Source organism: Macadamia integrifolia, chromosome 13, assembly GCF_013358625.1.
Source record: "Macadamia integrifolia cultivar HAES 741 chromosome 13, SCU_Mint_v3, whole genome shotgun sequence".
Classification (NCBI taxonomy): domain Eukaryota; kingdom Viridiplantae; phylum Streptophyta; class Magnoliopsida; order Proteales; family Proteaceae; genus Macadamia; species Macadamia integrifolia.
Genome location: NC_056569.1, coordinates 16588189 through 16610260, shown reverse-complemented (window position 1 = coordinate 16610260; position 22072 = coordinate 16588189). Strand labels below are relative to the sequence as shown.

At 41.7% G+C, this 22072-nt stretch overlaps 1 protein-coding gene across 5 annotated transcripts in view; it reads left to right on the top strand.

The window, feature by feature from the left end:
- The window catches only part of LOC122058895 (ABC transporter E family member 2), a 43397-nt gene extending 21640 nt beyond the window's left edge, over positions 1-21757 (top strand). For 3 of the 5 annotated variants that reach the window (XM_042621599.1, XM_042621600.1, XM_042621602.1), the window contains exons 7-15: positions 3829-4133; positions 4280-4475; positions 4552-4737; positions 4911-5180; positions 5635-5880; positions 6822-6995; positions 13220-13393; positions 21031-21165; positions 21250-21757. In XM_042621599.1, the coding sequence (XP_042477533.1) occupies positions 3829-4133; positions 4280-4475; positions 4552-4737; positions 4911-5180; positions 5635-5880; positions 6822-6995; positions 13220-13393; positions 21031-21150 (1671 nt within the window). In that variant the 3' untranslated portion in view covers positions 21151-21165; positions 21250-21757. The remainder of the gene's footprint in view (positions 1-3828; positions 4134-4279; positions 4476-4551; positions 4738-4910; positions 5181-5634; positions 5881-6821; positions 6996-13219; positions 13394-21030; positions 21166-21249) is intronic. The other 2 variants (XM_042621601.1, XM_042621604.1) reach the window with 2 other exon arrangements.
- Positions 21758-22072: the final 315 nt, after the last annotated feature.

The window sequence follows — 22072 nt, the reverse complement described above, 5'->3', positions numbered from 1 at the left end:
GACTTCAAGAAAATGGTTCTACCATCACAATAAACCATAAAATTGATGGACTTTCTCGTGGGCCCTGTCCAACCATCACACATTATGGTTGCTCCATAGCTCTTCCACATAACTTTTAACTCATCAATATATGCTTTCAAGTCGGCCTTCTCCTTTGGCAAATATACATTCATCACCTCATATGCAGTCGGCCCTTTTATTCTTTGACCGGCCTCAGTCACAGCATCAAGCATCGTCTGGTAATAGGGACCTATAGTGGCGTTTGTTTGGGATGCTATGGAATAACATCCACTTAGACACTGCCTCCCCAACATAAGCCTTCATGTCTCCCCACATCTCCTTTATCTTACGCTGCTTACTACCCTTTTTCCTGTACGCACGGGGATCCTGTTGTAGAACGGGGTTCACACGAGGTGGAACCACTAGAGGTGGAGGTGGGGCTACCCTTGTACTGTGTGATCTCCTAAAGGGCAAAGGGATCTGTGAAGATCCACTACCTCCTGCTCTAGATGGACTAGCCCTTCCATGTCTACGCCTTTCCATATCCTCATGAAGACTCTGTTGGCTCAATGCTTGCACCTGTCGCCAATCTCTAGCCTCTTGCTTAGTTTTCATGCCATCAGGCACATACACCGGGTCATCACTGTCATCATCACTATCATTATTATATCGATGCACGGGAGCAATGTAGTGCCTCCTCAACCTCTATCGTTGTCTTCTCCTTTGTCGCTTTTCTTTTATTCCCCCCTTCATGTCTTCAGCTATGGCCTTGGCAATATGATTAGGCACTTCTCTGCATTTAGCCACATTTGAGGAATTTCCAACCAGATGTTGTTTAAGTCTTGTGGCCCCACCACCCATAAACCTCTTATGATAGTAGTTGCATTTTGTATGCCTCTTATCGCCATCAATCGGTTCTCCGTGTTTCCATACAATCTCTCCACTATCACGACTGCTATCATGTCTCCCACGTCCTCTCCCTCTTCTCCCGCCTTCCTCATCGTAATGCAGGAGTAGATTACAAGAAACTATCCTAGTAGTTTATAACCCTAAAAAATACAAATAGGACCAAGAAACAAAGAAATAAGACCATCAAATAAACCCCCAAGGATACAGTACCCATATAGGAGCAAAACCAGCCAAAACCCAACCTGGTAGGAGAGAGAAAGACCTATAGAGCTAGAGAGAGAGGTGCGGCCAGGTCTGTAGGAGTCCGATTGAGCTGCACTCTTGGGCGTAGATAGTACCTAGGGAGGGTACAAAAACCCCCAAACTTAAGAGGATTCTGACGGTTGGTTGTGAAGTTACAAGTTTTCTTGATTTTCTAACTTAGGAGAGAGAAACTGAGAAGATTCTGCAGAACCAGCAATCTGATCGACTTGGACAGAGTCAAGAAGAGAACCGATTGGTCCTATAGCACCCTTGAACACCTCCCAACAGTAGCCCTCCAATCAGATCTCAGAATGGGGAAGAGGAGAGAGTTCGCAGGTCTCAAAAATCCAAGATTCCAAGTTGGCCGATTTTGAGTTCTGGTGTTTCTGGCAGGTTTGATATGCTCATAGTAGTAGTAAATAAGAATAGTAAATAAAGGACAAAATAAAATAGAAAAAAAAAATAAAATAGATGGGGGGTTGAGAAGGGTGAAGAGAATAAAGGAAGTTGCTATCTCAGTCTGGGCTTCTTACCCATAGCCATCTCAGTTGCTTTAAGCATTTAGTTGCAAACTTTCTTTCATTCAAAATCTCTTTGAAATAATGATACATATGCCTCTCTATTTATAGAGGGAAGATTTACAATCATACTAACACTAGGAGCTAGTTTCCAAATAGGACTAGACACTCCTACTACAACTAGGAATTCAAAATAGAATTAGGACTTGACTTTATGACTCCAACATGGAGTATGACTAACTAACTAATAGTCTATATAAGACTTTACCACCGACCAATGGCCTAATGAGCCTTTATTGAATTAAATAACAACTAATTAAACTAATGAATTAAATCCCATTTTCCTACCTTCTACCCATATTTTAGGCCCATTAAAGTGGCTCATTTCAAAGAAAATCCATGGGATCAAAGGCCCAACACATACATAACATAACCCAAGGCTTATTTACAATGAAATAAACCCAAGTGACTTATCTACATCGCATCGCCTCCTCTAGCCATTTGATGTCACCCTGATACTGATGCATAGAAAAAGAATGTCATTATTAACTTATAAGTATATAGTAGCTGCTTATATTTTATTCTTCCATAAAATTAATTTTTAATCAATTTTAAAAAAAATTTAATGACATAATACAACAAAATCAAAGATGTTATAACATAACAAGCATATTGTACGTTCCAAAACACTCTAATATTAATCTCTTATTTTTCTTTTATTTTTAAAATCAAAACAAAAAATTTTCTCTATTTTTAAAATTAATTTTCAATTATTAATCTATTTTTCATATTTTTTGAAAATTAAAATAAATAAATACCGATTGGAAAAAAATTTCACTCCGGTGGAGTCGTAGAACAGCCATTGGTGACTAAACATATATACAGTTGACAACCATCAAAGCAATATTTAGCATAAAAAGTAACAATTTATGTTAATAGAAAATGAATTTTTAAACCAGAAAAAAAAAATTTCGACTCCGTGAGGTCATAGATCGGCCTCTAATGTCTAACATATAAAAAATCTACAAGCATCCAACAAGTATTTATGTACTATTTCAAAAAAAAAGAAAAAATGGTTTCAAAGAAAGAACTTTACTTTCCTTAGGCTTTGAATGTATGGATCTTCTTGGAGGAGTCCAATGGAAGTCAAAGAGTGTGATGATGTGGCTAATTAGAGGATGGAAGGAGTGTTTTCCCTTTAAAATAGCCTCCTTGAACCGAAATCACCGAAATAGCCGATACAGTCGAAATTTCGACTCTATCTCGATGAGATGGAGTATTTATAACGTAGGGATTGTACGGTTTCGGCGAGATACCGAAATGGTACCGAAATTTTGCATACATCTTATTTCTTATGTAATTTCGTTTCAGTAAAAAAAAAAAAAAAAAAAAAAAAAAACCGAAATTCCGAAATTTCGCTGAGATTTTGGCGAGATTTCTAACCATGAGCCCAGGTGTTCTTTATCCTTATTTTTCTTCTTCCTTCTCCTCCATTAATCAAGTAAACTTTCTTCTAGTTTTCTGAAATTTATATAATGATCTGGAAATTCATATGCAAATCTTTTTTTTTTTTACTTGAACTTCAATTGAAGAATCTAGCCATGTGATCATCCTTAATTTTTGAAGATTTTTTCATCACCATAGCAAAGGCCAACCAGAGTTTGACCTTGATCAGATCTGCCGATCTTGATATATTTGAGAATTCCTATTCTGCCCTTTATCTCTTTGACTGAATTTCTGTTCATCTAATTGCTGAATTGAGTTGCTCATTCTGCTGGATATCTGTCATAATCGTCAGATTTGATTGATCATCATATATCTGTTTTCTGGATATTAATCTGATTTGTGTGTTGACTGAAAAACCCTTATCTTAGCTCACTAGGATTGGTACCTAATTTCAGCTACAACCACTGGACTGAAACTCAAATAACAGCAAGTGTTCTTAACCCCAAGATCAGATGTCAACCTGAATTTCAGGTCCATCTGATTATTGGATTTTGTCTTATGTTTTTCACCTTAGTCTGGAATTTATTTCTCTGAGAAAAGTTTCTGTTTTGGTACTGTTTAAGTCTTCAATTACAGTTCTAAATTATTTTCTTTTCTCCCCCTACTCTTGGGGGGGGGGGACCTATGAATGACTTGGTTTATTGTTGAATAGGCAATCATCAAGCCACAGTATGTTGATCACATTCCAAAAGCAGTCCAAGGCAATGTTGGCCAAGTGCTCAATCAGAAAGATGAGAGAGATATGAAGGCAGAACTTTGTCATGATCTTGAGCTGAATCAGGTTATAGATCGAAATGTTGGGGATTTGTCAGGTGGAGAGCTTCAGAGGTTTGCTATTGCTGTAGTTGCCATACAAAATGCAGAGATATACATGTTTGATGAGCCTTCCAGTTATCTTGATGTTAAACAAAGGCTCAAGGCTGCCCAAGTTATTCGATCTTTGCTCAGACCTAACAGGTTTTTCCTTCTACGGTTTGTTGTGCATGGTCTTGATATTGTATTGTTCGTTCATTCTTTGTTTGTTCTGTGTGCCTGTGTTGGGGGGCGGTTGCTTGCTTACATTCTTGACAGACATTAATATCAAAATCTCATCATCTCTTCAGCTATGTCATTGTTGTAGAGCATGACCTTAGTGTTCTCGACTACTTGTCGGACTTCATTTGCTGCTTATATGGGAAACCAGGAGCATATGGAGTTGTTACTCTACCATTTTCAGTCAGAGAAGGCATTAATATATTCTTGGCAGGGTTTGTTCCAACTGAGAATCTGAGGTTCCGAGAGGAGTCTCTTACTTTCAAGGTAAAAATCCCAGATCTTCATTATGGATGTCCAATGATTCCATGCTGGTTTGTACTTACTTTGTTGCATTTTGCAGGTTGCTGAAACTCCACAGGAAAGTGCCGAGGAGGTCCAGACCTATGCACGTTACAGATACCCAACCATGACTAAAACTCAGGGTAATTTCAAGCTTCGTGTGGTTGAGGGTGAATTCACCGACTCTCAGATTATTGTAATGCTCGGTGAGAATGGGACGGGGAAGACAACATTCATCCGCATGCTGGTATCTGTAGCGTTTTCAAATTTCTTTTAATCAATGGATATGACGGTATTATATGAAATGTGCATCTTAAGCTATTCCAGTGTTTTAAGGGATTACAGTCTCGGCCTTCACATCAAACTGACTGGCTTTCCTATTTGATATTTGTACTGATTATCTTAATCTTCTGACTGCAGGCTGGTTTGTTGAAGCCTGATGAAGTGGAGGATTCTGATGTGGAAATACCAGAATTTAATGTTTCTTATAAGCCCCAGAAGATCAGTCCAAAATTTCAGTCGACAGTCAGGCACTTGTTACATCAAAAGATACGTGATTCGTATATGCATGCTCAGTTTGTGTCAGATGTCATGAAACCACTTTTAATCGAACAATTAATGGATCAAGAAGTTGTGAATCTCTCTGGTGGAGAGCTGCAAAGAGTTGCCTTGTGTCTTTGTCTTGGAAAGGTACGCAAATGTGCGGTGAGACCCTTCCATGTATATGTTTGCTGCTTTCTATTTTGAATTGATAGGTAAATGGGTGTGGTTTTTTTTTCTTTTGTTCTAAATTATTGTCCTCTCTGTCTAGATGTATTCGCATGCTTGTGCATGTCATTATTTCTGAATGATGATGCATTGCAAATGCCAATCTGTCAAATTCGTGGGTTTTGGTCAAGTAGAAAATTGTTGCTTAGTGCAGAATGTGATTCTGTATACCTTTGACTATACATTGTTTAGTTTGATCTCTTTGAGTAGAGCGCTTGATGTTAATGGTGCGATGCGGTGAAAATCTGTAGGATGGGTTGTTAGGTCTCAATTGAATCCTCCTTGGTTGGCATCGCATAAATATTTATTCTTGTTTTGCAGTTTTGAGTGTTTTCCCCTACATTTGAAATGATGTGTATTTTGGCGTTATTTGCAGCCTGCAGACATTTATCTGATAGATGAACCTAGTGCTTACCTTGATTCAGAGCAGCGTATTGTTGCTTCCAAAGTAATAAAGAGGTTTATCCTCCATGCCAAGAAAACTGCTTTTGTTGTTGAGCACGACTTCATTATGGCGACCTACCTGGCAGACAGAGTTATCGTCTATGAGGGGCAACCATCAGTGAATTGTACTGCCAATGCTCCACAGTCGTTATTGACTGGGATGAACCTCTTCTTGTCTGTAAGCCACAATTCTTACCTTTTTTTTATTTTTAAGTTTTTCTTAAATCTTGATGATTTTGTCTAAAGTTATGATATTCATCATGGGAAAAGCTGGTTATCACCTAGGTTGGTTATAAAAGTGTTGTAGCCTATTTTCACCTGCTTAAATTACCCACAATGACAAAGACATGGTTGGCCAGAGAAACAAAAAGGTAATTTCAAAATTTACTAGGTAGGTTCCACTTCTTTGGAAAAAGGAAAAAACTAATGCTATAAGGACATAAATGGATTTAGCTTGCCATGGAGACCCATTAATGACATTTCAGCCGATTCCAGCCATCTTCCAAATGGCTGTGATGGGGACATCAAGACGTACAGCCGAAGGAAGAAGAAGACCCAACCTTCTTTGTGGTTGGAGGATTAGAAGGAGGAAGAAAAAAAGAAAGAAAAGGAAGGCTCGGTCCAGCCTTCCCAGTGCTGGATCGAGTCCTCTCCTTCCTTTCTTTGCCAAGATTGTGTGGCCCCCACCAAATCTGATATGTAATTTTAATTCCTAGGATTTTGTTTATTTAGGTCATTGAGTTAAGTAGGAAACTAAATAACATTCCTATTTGTTTTTTTAGGAAACTTCTTTATTTTTGAGATTATATTCCTAGATTAGCCTTTTCTTTTTAGTAATTATCCTATTATTTATGTAAGGCCATTGGCCACAATGAAAATTAATGAATGAAGAATATTGAAGGCAAAACAGCCCCCAAACCCCCCCCCCCACGATTTCTCTCTCTCCCCTCTCCCTTTTCTCATCTCTCACTCTCGGTCTCTCTCTGTTTCATGCCTTCTCTCTCTCTCACGGCTCTCTCTCTCATTCTCCTTTCTCCCTTTCTCCCTTTCTCCCTTTCTCACCCTTCATCCTTCTCTTTTCTGTTTTTTGTCTTTCCTGTTGCTGTTGCCCTATTGCAGAAATTGTTCACCATCATTAGAGATTATCTCCATCGAGAAGACCCCAACTGGGTTGCTGCTGGAACTTCCCCAACAATCGGAATTGCTGTTCTTCATCAAGTAGGTTGGACTACAACTCTTTATTTTGGAGGACTTCGACTTCTTCTTTACTCCTCAGACCAGGACAACAACAAGGTAATTAATTAAACTAAACCCCTCCCACCTCCATATATCCCTGTTACATGTTGCAACCCATTAACATTGAAACCAGCCTATGCCCTTTTGCTTATGTCTATTTTTACCTATTGTTTTAAGACGTTTCGTCACCGTTATGTTTCCAAAACCTTTGCTGATTTTTCTATTAGTTGGCTGCTAGAGGACATTGATTATTTGCATATCTTATTTGGTGTTTGAATTGATTTGTGCTGAACCTAACATTTGTATGACGTTTGTTCCCTTCCCCATGTCCCCACTTGAAGCTTAAGTAAGAGTTTATGTGTTTTTTCGCCTAGATTATTATTGTTTTTTGCTACTTTGTTTATTAGTCTCATTCTATTTTGCATGCTTAATCTTATTTGCTGAGTTTCTTTTTGTCCTATCTACCCAAGTCCCTTGAGTTAACCCTACCTAGTTGGTTAATCTTGTAGGAGACCTAGTCACCTAGGAACCCCCTACATCTTCTTAGTATCAGAGCATGGTTTTGTCTAGGTTTAGGGTAATTAGGTACTGCTGTCCCTTGTTTATATGTCTTACCTTTTGAGGTCTAGTCTCCGTCACCATCTGTCCGTGGTCGAGTCTGAGCTAAGAGAGCGATACCATAGATTAGAGGACACCCTTTTCTTTCTTAAGTTAGTGGGACCAAATAGCATTGGACGTTATTCCCTCCAAAAGCATATACTTAAGAGGGAGATTTCTGACCTCAAGATTGAGAGGGCTAACTACCTGTCTCAATTGGAGACTCTGAGTAGACCTTGAGTCTTTGGTGGCAACCGTACCTTTGGCTGCCCATCTCTTTATGTCCACTCGTAGTGGTAGAGCATACCAGGATATGTCTGACCCCCTTAGCACCTCCACCCAGTCTGAGTAATTGGCTGAATTCATGAAAGCCGTTCAAGCCATACAAGAGACACAAGCTGTCCATCTCCAAGCCCTTACCGATAAGTTGGTTGCCCTCGAGACAAGTGCCCAAAATCCTGATGGACGGCAATGCCGTAACACAACTGGCACTAAACCTAGGGGCAGAGGCCCTAACCCTGAGGAAGTAAACGAAAATAACCAGACTGATGGTTATGACCAAATAGGGGATAACTTCTAAGGCCTAAGGCGTGGTAGGGATCAGGGTAGGGGTCGAGGTCCATCGCCAAGACGCCAAACCCAATATGGAGATGATGAGGGCTATGAGCACCATGATAGGGGCTTTGATGTCAGACAGATGATTAAGGTAGATGCCCCTACCTACGATGGTCAGATTGATGCTAGGATCCTTCTGGATTGGATCAAGCAGATGGATAGGTACTTCGATTTCTATGATATGCCAGAGGAAGTCCGCTACCGATTTGCTAAGTTCAAGCTTATTGGAGCTGCCCAGGACTTCTAGACAGACCTAGAGTACCAGGAGGACTGCCTAGGACTTGAGCCAATCACCACCTGGGTAGAAATACAAGAGCGGCTCAAGAGGGAATTTTTTCCTATCACTTATAGGCTCCAGTTGTTGAATGAGATGAATACCCTGAAACAAGAGAAGTTGATTGTGACCGAATACATGAGCAAGTTCAATGAATTGAAAATCAGAAGCCGTATTCGGGAGGATGTTGAACAGACACTATCCAGACTCCTTACCGGGCTCAACTCCGAAATTCAATCTCGTATGGCACCCCACCTGGTGCGAGACGTTTCACAGGCCTTCAGGATAGCCCTTGAGGTGGAATCCTCCATGAGAACTTATTCTCAGAGGAAGAGCTTCCAAGCTGGGGAGTCCCAATTTAAAAAACCACCCCAAGGCTCAACTGGATTCCCAAAACCCCCTGCTGCACCACAACGTCAATTTGACAACAAGGGTAAAGGAATTTTGGGAGAAGCACCTAAGAGTAGTGGGCAACAACAGTGCTTCAAGTGTCGTGGGTTTGGTCACTTCTCCAGAGAATGTCCCAATAGGAATCTTTATGTAGGAGAGCAGACCCCTGAAGAAAGTGATCAAGAGGGTTTTCAGGACTGAGTATGAGGACCATAGACCAGATGAGACCATATCTGATGAGGACACCGAGGAGGCCGATGACCTCAAGCTCGGCATTGTGCGTTGCGTGGTCTCACAACATAAGAGTAGCGATGATTGGCAACGAACTAATATTTTTATCACTTACTCATGTCATCAGGGCAAGAACTGCGGCGTCGCCATAGACAGTGGGAGTTGCATGAATGTAGTCACTAAGAGCGCTGTTGCTCGAATGGACCTCAAACTTGAACCCCACCCCAAGCCTTACAAGGTTGCCTGGGTTGATCAGTCCACCATTCCCGTTAATCTGAGGTGTTTAGTTCCCCTACACTTTGCAGGATATGAGGATCGAGTGTGGTGTGATGTCCTAGAGATGGATGTTGCCCACATCATTCTAGGTAGACCCTGGTTATATGACCGGGATGTCACCAATTACGGGAAATCTAACACCTATGTCTTTGAGTTCAAAGGGAAGAAGATCAGACTGACCCCTAGTGCCCCTAGGGAAGTTAGGGTTCCAGAACACAAGGGAAGTACATCCAAACAAACCCCCACCAAAACACTCAACATTTTAAATCAACAATTTGAAGGAGTGTCACGAGTTAGGGGTGATTTATGCTCTAATTGCCGTACAGAGTAATACCGATAGGTCACGCTTATTCACTGAGGCTCCTAGAGAAGTGCAACCCTTGTTGAGGAAATTCGAGAGGTTATTCCTTGAGGAACTACATGATGAGTTACCGCCTATGCGTGACATCTAGCACGCTATTGACTTAGTTTTAAGATCCTCTCTCCCGAACTTACCCCATTACCGAATGAATCCCAAAGAACACGTTGAACTCAAACGACAAGTGAATGAACTATTGCAGAAGGGATTCATTAGGGAAAGCCTTAGCCCGTGTGCTGTACCTGCCTTGCTCACGCCAAAGAAAGATGGCACCTGGCGTATGTGTGTTGATAGTAGGGCCATCAATAAGATCACCATCAAGTATAGGTTCCCTATCCCTAGGCTTGATGACATATTAGATATGATGGCCAACTCTTCGATCTTTTCGAAGATTGATCTCAAGAATGGGTACCACCAGATTAGGGTTAGGCTGCCTTCAAGACGAAGGATGGCCTCTTTGAGTGGTTAGTCATGCCTTTTGGCTTGTCAAATGCACCTAGCACCTTCATGAGGATAATGAATCAAGTGCTTTAACCATTCATTGGCAAGTTCCTTGTAGTTTACTTTGATGACATCCTCATCTACAGTGAGACCCCGTTTTCCCACTTGGATCACTTGCAGAAGGTTTTTCATGTGCTCTTACAAGAGAAACTCTATGTGAACCTCAAGAAGTGCACCTTTATGAGTGATCAAGTCATCTTCCTGGGATTTGTTGTGTCAGCTCAGGGAGTATCTGCTGACCCTGAGAAAGTGAGCGATTGTAGAGTGGCCTGAGCCAATTAACATTCATGAGGTACGAAGCTTTTATGGTTTAGCCACTTTCTACAGAAGATTCATCTACCGGTTTAGCTCTATTATGTCTCCTATCACCGATTGCATGAAAAAGGAGTTTCAATGGACTAAGAGTGCGATGAAGGCCTTTAATGAGATTAAAAAGCTTATGACTGAAGCTCTAGTCCTGCGCCTCCCAGATTTCTCTAAAGTCTTTGAAGTGAATTGTGATGCATTTGGTATTGGGATAGGTGGTGTCCTAGGACAAGAGGGCCACCCTATTGCCTATTTTAGTGAGAAGCTTAATGAAGCTAGGCAACGATATTCCACATACGACAAGGAATTCTATGCGGTTGTCCAATCATTGTGCTATTGGCGAAATTACCTTTTACCGCAAAAATTCGTGCTATTCTCTGACCACCAAGTTCTGAGATACCTGAGTGCCCAAAAGAAACTTAACCAGAGGCATGCCAAGTGGGTTGAGTATCTCCAAGAGTACACTTTTATACTCAAGGACAGACCTGGTGTCGAGAATACTGCTGCGGATGCACTAAGCCGGGTGAACATATTCCTCATTTGCACTAATGCTAGGAGTCGGGCTAGTGTGCTACTCCAGGCAATGAGTGTAGAGGTTGTAGAATTCGAGCGAGTCAAGGACCAATACCCCACCTGTCCTGACTTTAGTGAGCCGTTCACTTCCTTGAGTGAAGGCAACCCAGCCAATCGCTCGGACTACCTACTTAGGGAGGGCTTTCTTTTTAAAGGAAGCAAGTTATGCATTCCTAGGACTTCACTCTGAGATTTCCTGATCTGGGAATTGCATGCTGGGGGAGTCGTTGGCCACTTTGGTCGCGATAAGACCATCACCCTCGTTGAGGCCGATTCTTTTGGCCAGGACTGAAGAGGGATGTTGCTAGCATTGTGAGTCAGTGCAGGACATGCCAAACCGCCAAACAACAAAAGAAAAACACGGGTTTGTACACTCCCTTACCCGTTCCCCATTCCTCTTGGCAGGACCTTAGCATGGACTTCGTGCTTGGTCTACCAAGAACTTCGAGAGGCCATGATTCTGTTTATGTGGTTGACCGCTTCTCGAAGATGGCCCATTTCATCCCATGCTCTAAGACCTCCGATGCATCCATAGTAGCCAAACTTTTCTTTAATGAGGTTGTCAAGTACCATGGGTTACCCCTCACCATAGTGTCCGATAGGGATGTTAAGTTCACTAGTCATTTTTGGAGGACCCTATGGCGGATGATGGGCACGAAGCTCCGTTTCTCCTCCGCTTTCCACCCGCAGACCGATGGCCAGACCGAGGTTATCAATAGGAGCTTAGGGAATTTATTTCGTTGCCTCATAGGAGAGCACCTTACCAGTTAGAATCGAGCCCTTAGCCAGGTTGAGTTTGCATATAATAGCTCTAAGAACCGTACCACTGGTCTGTCCCCCTTTAAGATCTGTTCAGGATACCAGCCTCGGGCACCCATAGACCTTATCCTAGTCGTGTCTAGTCCTAGGACCTCCCAGTCAGCCGAATCTTTTGCTCAGCATATACATGATTTGCATGCAGGTATAAGGAGACAGATAGCCCTGAGCAATGAGTAATACAAATCGAAGGTAGATGTGCACAGAAGGCTACAAGAGTTTCAAGAGGGCGATATGGTGATGGTAAGAATCAAGCCGTAACGTTTTGTTAGGGGAAAAGCGAGCAAGCTATATGCTCGTAGCACAGGTCCATTCAAGGTACTCAAGAGGATAGGTGCCAATGCGTATGTTCTTGATCTGCCAGCTAGCATGGAGATCAGCAATATTTTCAATGTTGAAGACCTAGTCCCATACCATGGTACCTCTACCTTTACCCCTTTCTATCCTGATGACCTTGAAGACTTCCCTTTCAACATTGATGAGACTTTTGAGCCAAGCCAACCACTTCCCCCCACCTCATTACCACCTGTGCCTAAGGTCACGAGAAGAACTGAAGAAGTTGAGAAAATCCTTGATGAGAGGATTGTGTCCACACACACTGGAGGTTCTAGAGAGTTCTTGGTCAAGTGGCATCGACGTCCGAAAATTGACAACACCTAGATCACAATGCAAGAAGTCCAACAACTCAATTCAGACCTACTTGAGTATTACATGAGCTTTAATTTACCGGAGGTGAATTCTTCCAAGTTGGGAAGAGTTGATGGGGACATCAAGACGTACATCCGAAGGAAGAAGAAGACCCAACCTTCTTTGTGGTTGGAGGATTAGAAGGAGGAAGAAAAAAAGAAAGAAAAGGAAGGCTTAGTCTAGCCTTCCCAGCGCTGGATCGAGTCCTCTCCTTCCTTTTTTTGCCAAGATTGTGTGGCCCCCACCAAATCTGATATGTAATTTTAATTCTTAGGATTTTGTTTATTTAGGTCATTGAGTTTAGTAGGAAACTAAATAACATTCCTATTTGTTTTTTTAGGAAACTTCTTTATTTCTGAGGTTATGTTCCTAGATTAGCCTTTTCTTTTTAGTAATTATCCTATTATTTATGTAAGGCCATTGGCCACAATGAAAATTAATAAATAAAGAATATTGAAGGCAAAACAGCCCCCAAACCCCCCCCCCCACGATTTCTCTTTCTCTCCCCTCTCCCTTTTCTCATCTCTCGCTCTCGGTCTCCCTCTGTTTCACGCCTTCTCTCTCACGGCTCTCTCTCATTCTCCTTTCTCCCTTTCTCACCCTTCATCCTTCTCTTTTCTGTTTTCTGTCTTTCCTGTTGCTGCTGCCCTATTGCAGAAATTGTTCACCATCATTAGAGATTATCTCCATCGAGAAGACCCCAACTGGGTTGCTGCTAGAACTTCCCCAACAATCGGAATTGCTGTTCTTCATCAAGTAGGTTGGACTGCAACTCTTTTTTTTGGAGGACTTCGACTTCTTCTTTACTCCTCAGACCAGGACAGCAACAAGGTAACTAATTAAACTAAACCCCTCCCACCTCCATATATCCCTGTTACATGTTGCAGCCCATTAACATTGAAACCAGCCTATGCCCTTTTGCTTATGTCTATTTTTACCCGTTGTTTTAAGACGTTTCGTCACCGTTATGTTTCCAAAACCTTTGCTGATTTTTCTATTTTAGTTGGCTGCTAGAGGACATTGATTATTTGCATATCTTATTTGGTGTTTGGATTGATTTGTGCTGAACCTAACATTCATATGACGTTTGTTTCCTTCCCCATGTCCCCACTTGAAGCTTAAGTAAGAGTTTGTGTTTTTCCGCCTAGATTATTATTGCTTTTTGTTACTTTGTTATTAGTTTCATTTTATTTTGCATGCTAATCTTATTTGCTGAGTTTCTTTTTGTCCTATCTACCCAAGTCCCTTGAGTTAACCCTACTTAGTTAGTTAATCTTGTAGGAGACCTAGTCACCTAGGAACCCCCTACATCAGGTCGACTATTGAAGCCTCAAATGCCGTCTATGGCACTCATCCTCCCATGGTTCCCAATGGGAATCATACTAGTGATGAAATGCATTATCTGATGCTACCCATGTCTATAATCCTCTATATGACTCCATTATTTGGTGGCAAGATTGTTGTCAAAGGCAAGCCACCACCATAACCACCCACGTCCAGATCAAATAGAGGCATTCTCTTCGTGTGCATGCACTGCACGCTAATGGACCCCGTTGTCCTATCCACTCGGCCATTTGGTCCGAATTGGAATGTTCTTTTTCTAGTGGGTTTCATCACTTTTGGTCTCAATGCTGAAATACTCAGATTGCGATAAACCTTTATGGGTGCAACATTGATAGGAAACAATGGAATTAACCTGAAAAGTGGAAGCCTGAGAGGTTTCTTGATAGCAAGATGATCCAGTGGATTTGTACATGGAAATGGCCTTTGGAGGAGGAAAGAGAGTTTGTGCAGAGGAATGTTGATTGCTTGCAGCCTTGCACAGCTATAGGTAGATCCATGTAGGAGTTGAGTGAGACTCAAAGAAGGGGAGGAAGGAGATGTTAGCACAGTTTGACTCACCACCAGAAATATTATCCATTACAAGCTATGATAACCTCAAGAGAAAGATAAGGGCTTGATTTACTGTTTTACATCGCTGAAGCTTCCCCTTCTTCAATGAACTTGTGAATCTTCCCCTTTCGTGATGAAATTGCTGATGTCACTGATTTCTTCTCCGATGAAATGCCTCCCTCTCTCCGAGGACTATGGGAAGAAAAAAATTGGGGCGATCTTTGCTTCCAGTGTAGTGATTTTCCATTCCTTCCCTTACTGATGGGCTGTTTGAAGTCTGTTCTGAAATTACAGTGTTTTAGTTCAAAGTACCATTTTAACCATCTACAACCAGACAACAGTGAGCCTATTTAGTGGGGGAATCTCTAACATCACGATGGGGGAGTAAAGCAACCTTGGACGAAACATCAAAGAAAATGAATTTCTAAATCTTATTGAAAGATCTAGAGTTGGAAGTCCATCTACCCAGATTACGTTCCATCCAAATATAGTTGATGGAAACAGCAAAGGCTAGCTTCCTAGCAGAGTATCACAAACGGAGTTACCAGAAAAGTCATATCAATCCAGATCCTTTCTCTCGAGAGGGGGAGGGGCCTCCTAGTGGGCCAAATAGAGCTGAGGACTCTTTTCCAAACAGTGGAGGAGAAAGGGCTCTCAAAGAAAAAATGACTGATATCTTCAAGGCCACACCAACACAGGAAACAGACAGGGGGGGAGTGGGATATATTGGTAGATGAGGAAAGACTGAGTGGGAAGGAAATTGGAAAGAGCTCTCCAGGCAGTGAAACTATGGCGGGGGATATGACCTTTGAACCAAATAATATTACGTCAAAGTGCAAGAGGGTCATGAGACCTGACTAGGTTCCAAGCAGAGGGGGAAGAAAAATTACTAGATGATGAGGGGGGCCAAGTGATCTGTCCTTTCTGCCATTGGAAGGGATAGAAGGTAGGCAAGTCCAAAGGGTGGATGAGGGAGGGGAGACATGGGGAGTGGTCTAGGACCCATTGGAGGGGGAGAGAAGGTAAGGAAGCCTAAAGGGTGGATAAGGGAGGGGAGACATGGGGAGGGGTATAGGACCTATTGGAGATGATGGAAGCAACAAGGGTATCCCTAGGGAGACCGAAAGAATAGACTGATCTGGCTCCCATGATTTGAGAGAGGACGGCAGTGGGATTCCAGTTGTCGAACTAGAAGGAAGTGAAAGCACTATCACCTATAAAAGAGTGGATAGTTTTAAGAGCAATAAGTCTGGTTTGAAGGATATTACGCCACACCCAATAGGTATTGGAAGGAAGAGGAACATACCATAAGGAGTTATTCTTAAGGAGGGAGGATTAGACCCAAGATCATGGTTCGAAATCTTGCCGAAATTTCGGTGTCTTTTTTCGACTGTCTCGCCTGTCTCGGTGGTTTTGGTTCCATTTGCATATTTTGAAGGAAAAACACTCCAAGTCTCCAACAAGCCTCTAATTAGCTACATCATCACACATTTTGACTTCCATTGGATTGCTACAAGATCTACAAATTCAAAGCTTAGGAAAGGTAAAGTTCTTTCTCCAAAACTAGGTAAAATTTTCATAACAGTTTGACGGCTGTTACCAAACAAAGGTGCAACTCTAAAACAATGTCATGTTCTGATATTTTTGCATTTTTATGTTCTAAGCATATTTATTAACCTTAAAATAAGTTACCCACCAAGTTTTAGATCAAAATATGGCCGTTTGACCACCGAAACGGTCAATTGAAACAAACAATCAAAAATACACCATTTTCGGCTGAAATTTCGCCGAAACGAAACTTCAATTTCTGAACCCACCGAAACGAAACGAGATTTCGAACGTTGCCTAAGATACCCAGTTGCTGTTATGCTTAGAGACAATATTCCAAATGAGTTTGAGGATGCCCGCACAATTGGCATCCTTGATTCTATGGGTGCCCCTTTCAAGTTTAGGGAGGCAGATGGAGGACTAGTTGATGAGGGGATGGAGGAATTTGGAAGAGTAAGCACCTTTCCTAAGAAAAAAACACGAGAGACTCAATAGTCTTGATGGTAGCCTTGGAGAGCTCGAAAACACCAGACCAATATGTATAACAAGACTGGAGAACAGATCTCATGAGCTTAAGCCGGCCAACATAGGAGAGAAGCTTGCCTTTCAATAGCTGAAACCGCTTCTAGATATCATCCAACATGGAGGCATAGTGGTGGGTAGTCAGCCTGGTGGTAATTAGAGGCAAACCAAAGTATTTAACAATGAGGAAGCCGAGGGAAAAACCACGAAGCTCTAGGAGACGAGCTTTGGAGGCCTCAGGGACCCTGACAAGGAAGATATGGGATTTGAGAAGGTTGATTCAGAGCCTAGAGAGGGATTCAAAAAGATGGAGGGAGGACATGATGGTTTCAAAGGAAAGAGGGTCAATTTTGGGGAAGATCATAATGTCATCTGCAAATGTTGATAGATTTACATTTAAGAATAGGGGAGATAAGATGAGCATCAGTGTGGGATTGGATGAATCCAGAAGAAAGGACTTCTAGGGCCAGGGAGAAGATGAAGGGGGGAAGAGGACAATCTTGTTTGATACCTACGGACGAGGTAAAAACAGTTGGGGAGCCATTAACAAGAACCGAGAATTTGAGTGAAGAGATGCAGAAGTAATTCCAATTGACGAAGACCAGAGGAAAAGCCATTGCAAGCAGGACATTGGAGATGTAGTCCCACTTGATGGAATCAAAGGACTTATGGATATCAATCTTAAGGAGAGCAGCGGGAGAGAGAGATTTTTTGTCAAAACTACGAACAATCTCATGACAAAGGATGATATTGTCAGTGATGCTTCTACCTGAAATGAAGGCGGACTTGTTTTGACTGACAAGGGAATCAATGACCAGCTGTGATGTAGATCAAGCTTGCACAAGGAAGGGACTGCTGGCCTCATCGGGCCAAAGTCCAATCTTGGACCAGCCAGCCCATCCAGCCCCATTAGACAAAAGCTTCTCAGCCCAGATTTGGGTGGCTACTTGGTTTCCTTTTTGGTAAGTCAGGCCGGCTCAGCAGCAATCCATCTTCCCATTGATCAGCAGTGCTTGGTCTCCAAGTTTTGGCTTCAAAAGGGATCTTCTAGAAGCCCCATACAGCTGCCCCTTATCGTTGAAAAGAAGCTTCAAGACAAGAGCTCTAGCAGCCATCGGATTGGCCAAGATAGCCTAGGAATTAGTTTCCTTTTTTGGATAGTCAAGTTAGTTTCCTTTCTTATGACTTGGGCTAGTTTTCCTTTTATGTTCAGTTGTTGGTTACTAAATTACTCCTACTTGGTTAGGAAGTTAGAGGATAACTATAGGGATGACATCACATGACACATTCTCCTCATAACCTGAGATCTTTAACGCAACGGAGCTTTTCTGATTTACAGCCATGGTATTGTTGCTATCAAGGACTGATACTTTGTAGGGTTGAAGATGGGTTTCGGTCTTGAGCTGTCTCTCAACAACAAAAGCTTGGGAAATTACATTCACATAACTACAGCTGTCCACAATTACTTGAGCCTTGTGAGGTCCACTAGACATAAACGTGTAGAAGATCGGCCACCAGTATTTTTGCACCACATTAACGGTAGCATATGGATCATCATCTTCTTGAGCTTATTCAATCTCATATTCACCTTCGGTTCCATTAGCGGCAGCATTTACAACCCAATCATCATCTTGGGGTTCATAGATTTGCATGTCCGGATTTGATTCAATTGTAGTGATGATGGCATTGGCCTTCCATGTTTAGGATAGAATTTGGCATAATATCCAGTGCCATCACAATATAAATACTTCAAAAACGCTGTCTCTCCCACAACCATAGGGTTCTTACCCTTACCCTATGTGGCTTGTGGAGCTCGGGTAGGAACGCCGCTAGGTTTATTGGGTACAAAAGTCCTAACTTCAGTGGGTTGGACATATCTTCTAGCGGCTGATTTAATCAAGCCTTCCACCTCCAAGGCCTTTGAAATACATGCACTTTTGAGAGTTCTATCACCCTAGTTCTATCATAGATTTCATGGTCAATCCCGACTTTAATCGGATATAAGCAGCTCCTCATCGTCGTGATAGGCACTTGTACGTTAGAGCAAATCATTAAACTTATCAATATATTCTCCAACAATCATAGTACTTTGTCGAAGAGTGTTGAGCAGGTCATAGAGACATTGTTGGTATGTAAGTGGAAGGTATCCCTCACTGAGTGCCATTTTCAATTCTTCTCAAGTATGTGGCTCTCGTTTTCTCCAGATAAGTCTAATCTCTTCAGCTCTCCACAATCCTTAGCACCACCAGTAAGCTTGGTGCTAGCGAGTCGGACCTTCCTCTCTTCCGTTATCGGAAACCATCAGAAGTAATTGTCGAATGAGTTCATCCAGTCGTGGAAGTAAAGAGGGTCATGCTTCCCATTGTACTCTTTCAGTTCCAATCTTACATTATGTGTATCATCATGGGGAAATTAGTGGTCGTCACCTCATCAAATTCTTCACCTCCACCATATGTACGGGCTGATACATTCCTTCATGCTTGGAATGTGAACCTTCCTTGAGCATTCACCGTAGTTTGAGCGGCTTATTGGGCAGTCGTAGTCCCCTTAAGTTCCTCAAACTTAAGGTCCATAGTGTCCATTCTCTCTATAAGCTGTCGGAGAGAATGCATCACATCCACTGGGGAGTATTGGGTGGAGTCCGTAGCTCTGATACCAAATAATGTAAGACTAGTTCACACTAGGTAAACAAACCCCAATAAGAAAACAACTCTCAACCAATATCAGTTCTGATATCAGACTTCGAGATCAAGTAGAGCAACAACAAAGCCTAAAAGAAGGGCTGAATTGAAACTCACAAGTAGGAAAGTTTTAGGACTGTCAAGCCTGGTCATGAGTTCCCAAAATACTGCTGGAGATCCACTGACAGTGGCTGGATCAGATCTGATGTGGGCAAACAGAACCAACAATCGACCCTAATAGATTTAGTGTTTCAACAGGCCAAAGGAGAAATCCTGCTGCTCTCTTTTGGCTGGTCAGACCAGTCTCAAATCCTGGTCGAAGGGGGTCTTCGAACCCTCCAAAGGGTGTTCGAAGATGCTGGACAGAACTGGAGAAACAGCCCTTGTCAATTTGCCTTCAAAACCCTCACAGCTGGAAATCGATTTTTTGGATGTGGCTGGTTCTTCAACTTGATCTCTTGACAGGCTTTGATCTTCAAACAGGCTTGATTCTAGCAATCGGACACTTTCACACAATGAACAAAACAGAGAGTAGAAGAAAGGAGAAGAGAAGGATGAAGATGGGTAGTTGTGGGTGAGGTAATGGCTATCTTAGCTTGGGCATCACACCCACAGCTATTTCAGCTGTTTATTCATCCTTTCTCAGGAGAATAGAGAAAGCATAGGATGCAAAATGTTTCATTAATCAATTGTGTCAAACTGTTACAGCAATCTCTCTTAAATAGACAGTCCAAATGTCTAAATTAGCAACTAGTTGCCAGATAGGAAACTAAACTAGAAATGAAACTAACATAGAATAGCAACTAAACCCGAACTTGTAACTTAAGAAATCAATAAAGCAACTACTGGAGACATTCTAGAAGTCAGCTCCTCTCTTGCAAAGCATCATTGACCAGTAAAACAAAAGAAACAAAAACCCAGCTGTACTTGGAGATCGCAGGCAGCTGTCTTGGGCTGGCTTGATGGGCATCTTCAAGGTCTTCTAGAAGTCCAAAACTAGAAGGAAATATGAACTAATAAAGGGGGTATCCTATGCTGGCTGATGGGCTGCTGATGTAGCCGCATAGGGCCAAAAAAGTGGGGACCCGCCAGGCTCGCTTTTTTTATACTCAACCAACAGGCTTTAGCTGTGGTACTCCTGCTTCTATCACAGGATTAAAAAAACTGCTCCACTCAATGAAATGCAACCCAACTACTCCACTGAGTCCAACTACTCATTGGAAAAAAAATGATGCTGATGGTTTTTGACCAAGCTTTTCTTTTGCTTGATGTATGAATTTCTATCTTTCAGAATTGTAGACAACTATGCTTTATCAGATCTGTGAACTAGTCACTTGGGTGTCTTTGTGGTTAGATCTCATCTGATTAAGAATTTGCGAAGGGCTCTGGCTTTTGGACCTTCTAACCCAATAAATTGTGACTTGAATCCATTTACCATTCCCATCACTGGTTTAGGGTAGACCTATTAAACCAGTTTGGATTTCAGGTTGGCTATGTCATTACTTGAATGCAGGAAATTCAGCTTGAGCAGGCCAACCTTCTTTGTGCTGAACAGGAAAACTGAGAAAATAAAATAAAATAGCTGACATGTTATGATCTGTGATATGGTGCTTACTGCTTAATGACAAATGGTCTTTGTGCAATTGAATTTCTTAGTTGGTCTACAATTTTTTTTTTTGATAAACAACGTAGTAGGTTTACAATTTTTTATTTTGATTTATTTATTTTTTTAACATGGAAAATTCATTTTTCTTATTGTACATCAATTGATCACTGTTTGGTAAATTATCATCTCACATGTACGTGGTATTCTATTATATGCAGCATCTGAATATTACATTTAGGAGGGACCCAACCAATTATCGTCCTCGAATAAACAAATTGGATTCGACCAAGGACCGGGGGCAAAAAGCTGCTGGATCTTATTACTACCTTGATGATTAACCTAATTTGCCACAGGTTGGTCCATTGGTGGCTCCATTTCTTTCCAGTATTCTAGTACTGTGCCTTAGAGCAGCTTGGTTGACACTTTCATTTCTACAGTAGGGGTTTATTCATCTTTTCTGGAATATTGCTGGTGCGCATATTGTTCTGCTCCTTATGAAGCTTTGCCAGGCTTTGAGATTTCTAAAGGGGGCTAGACCTCCATCAAAGAGGTGGTTCAACTGTTTTATTGGCAAGTTATTAACGGTATTGTCAGCATGGACTTCTTTATGCTTTGTTTAGAATTTTCCTCCCCAACCCCCCCACCCCCCCCGAAAAAAAAAAAAAAAAAAAAAACATTCATGTGAGTGAATCTAAATATCAGATGCTCCGCTGTACTTGCTTTTCTGTCTGCTTTAACTGCTGCTGATTGAGAAAATTGTAAGCTGCAAGATGAGAAAGCGGAGATAGTATGACTAGTAAGTTTTTGAGTTATTGCCTGGTTTTGAAGAGACGAGAAATTTATTTATCTTATATAGGGTAGTTCTTTTGTGGATGCAGCGAGAGCTTTGTACTGTAATAGAGTTAATGCATCCACTTATGAATCTAAGAGCTTTGATCGGATTTAGTCGTTTTGGCAGTATTTTGGTAGCTTTAATTTTTATTTTTGTTATGGTTTTGATGTCTAGATGAAACAACAGTGGCTTCTGGTTAACAGTGCCCCTATATGTGCAATGAGTGCTTCGTGTCCGTCTGAAATTGGCACATCAGAAACTATGGGTGCCCATGAGAAATAAGACCACAGTACTCTCACTCCAGGCCCTTGTTTTAGGTTATGTTTGGATGCTAATCCAATTTCCGTATTGTTGGATGGGTTTCAGCCCCATGGATTAGTATGTCGATTTTGAGCTTCCTTCTCAACCATATATGGTCCATTTAACGA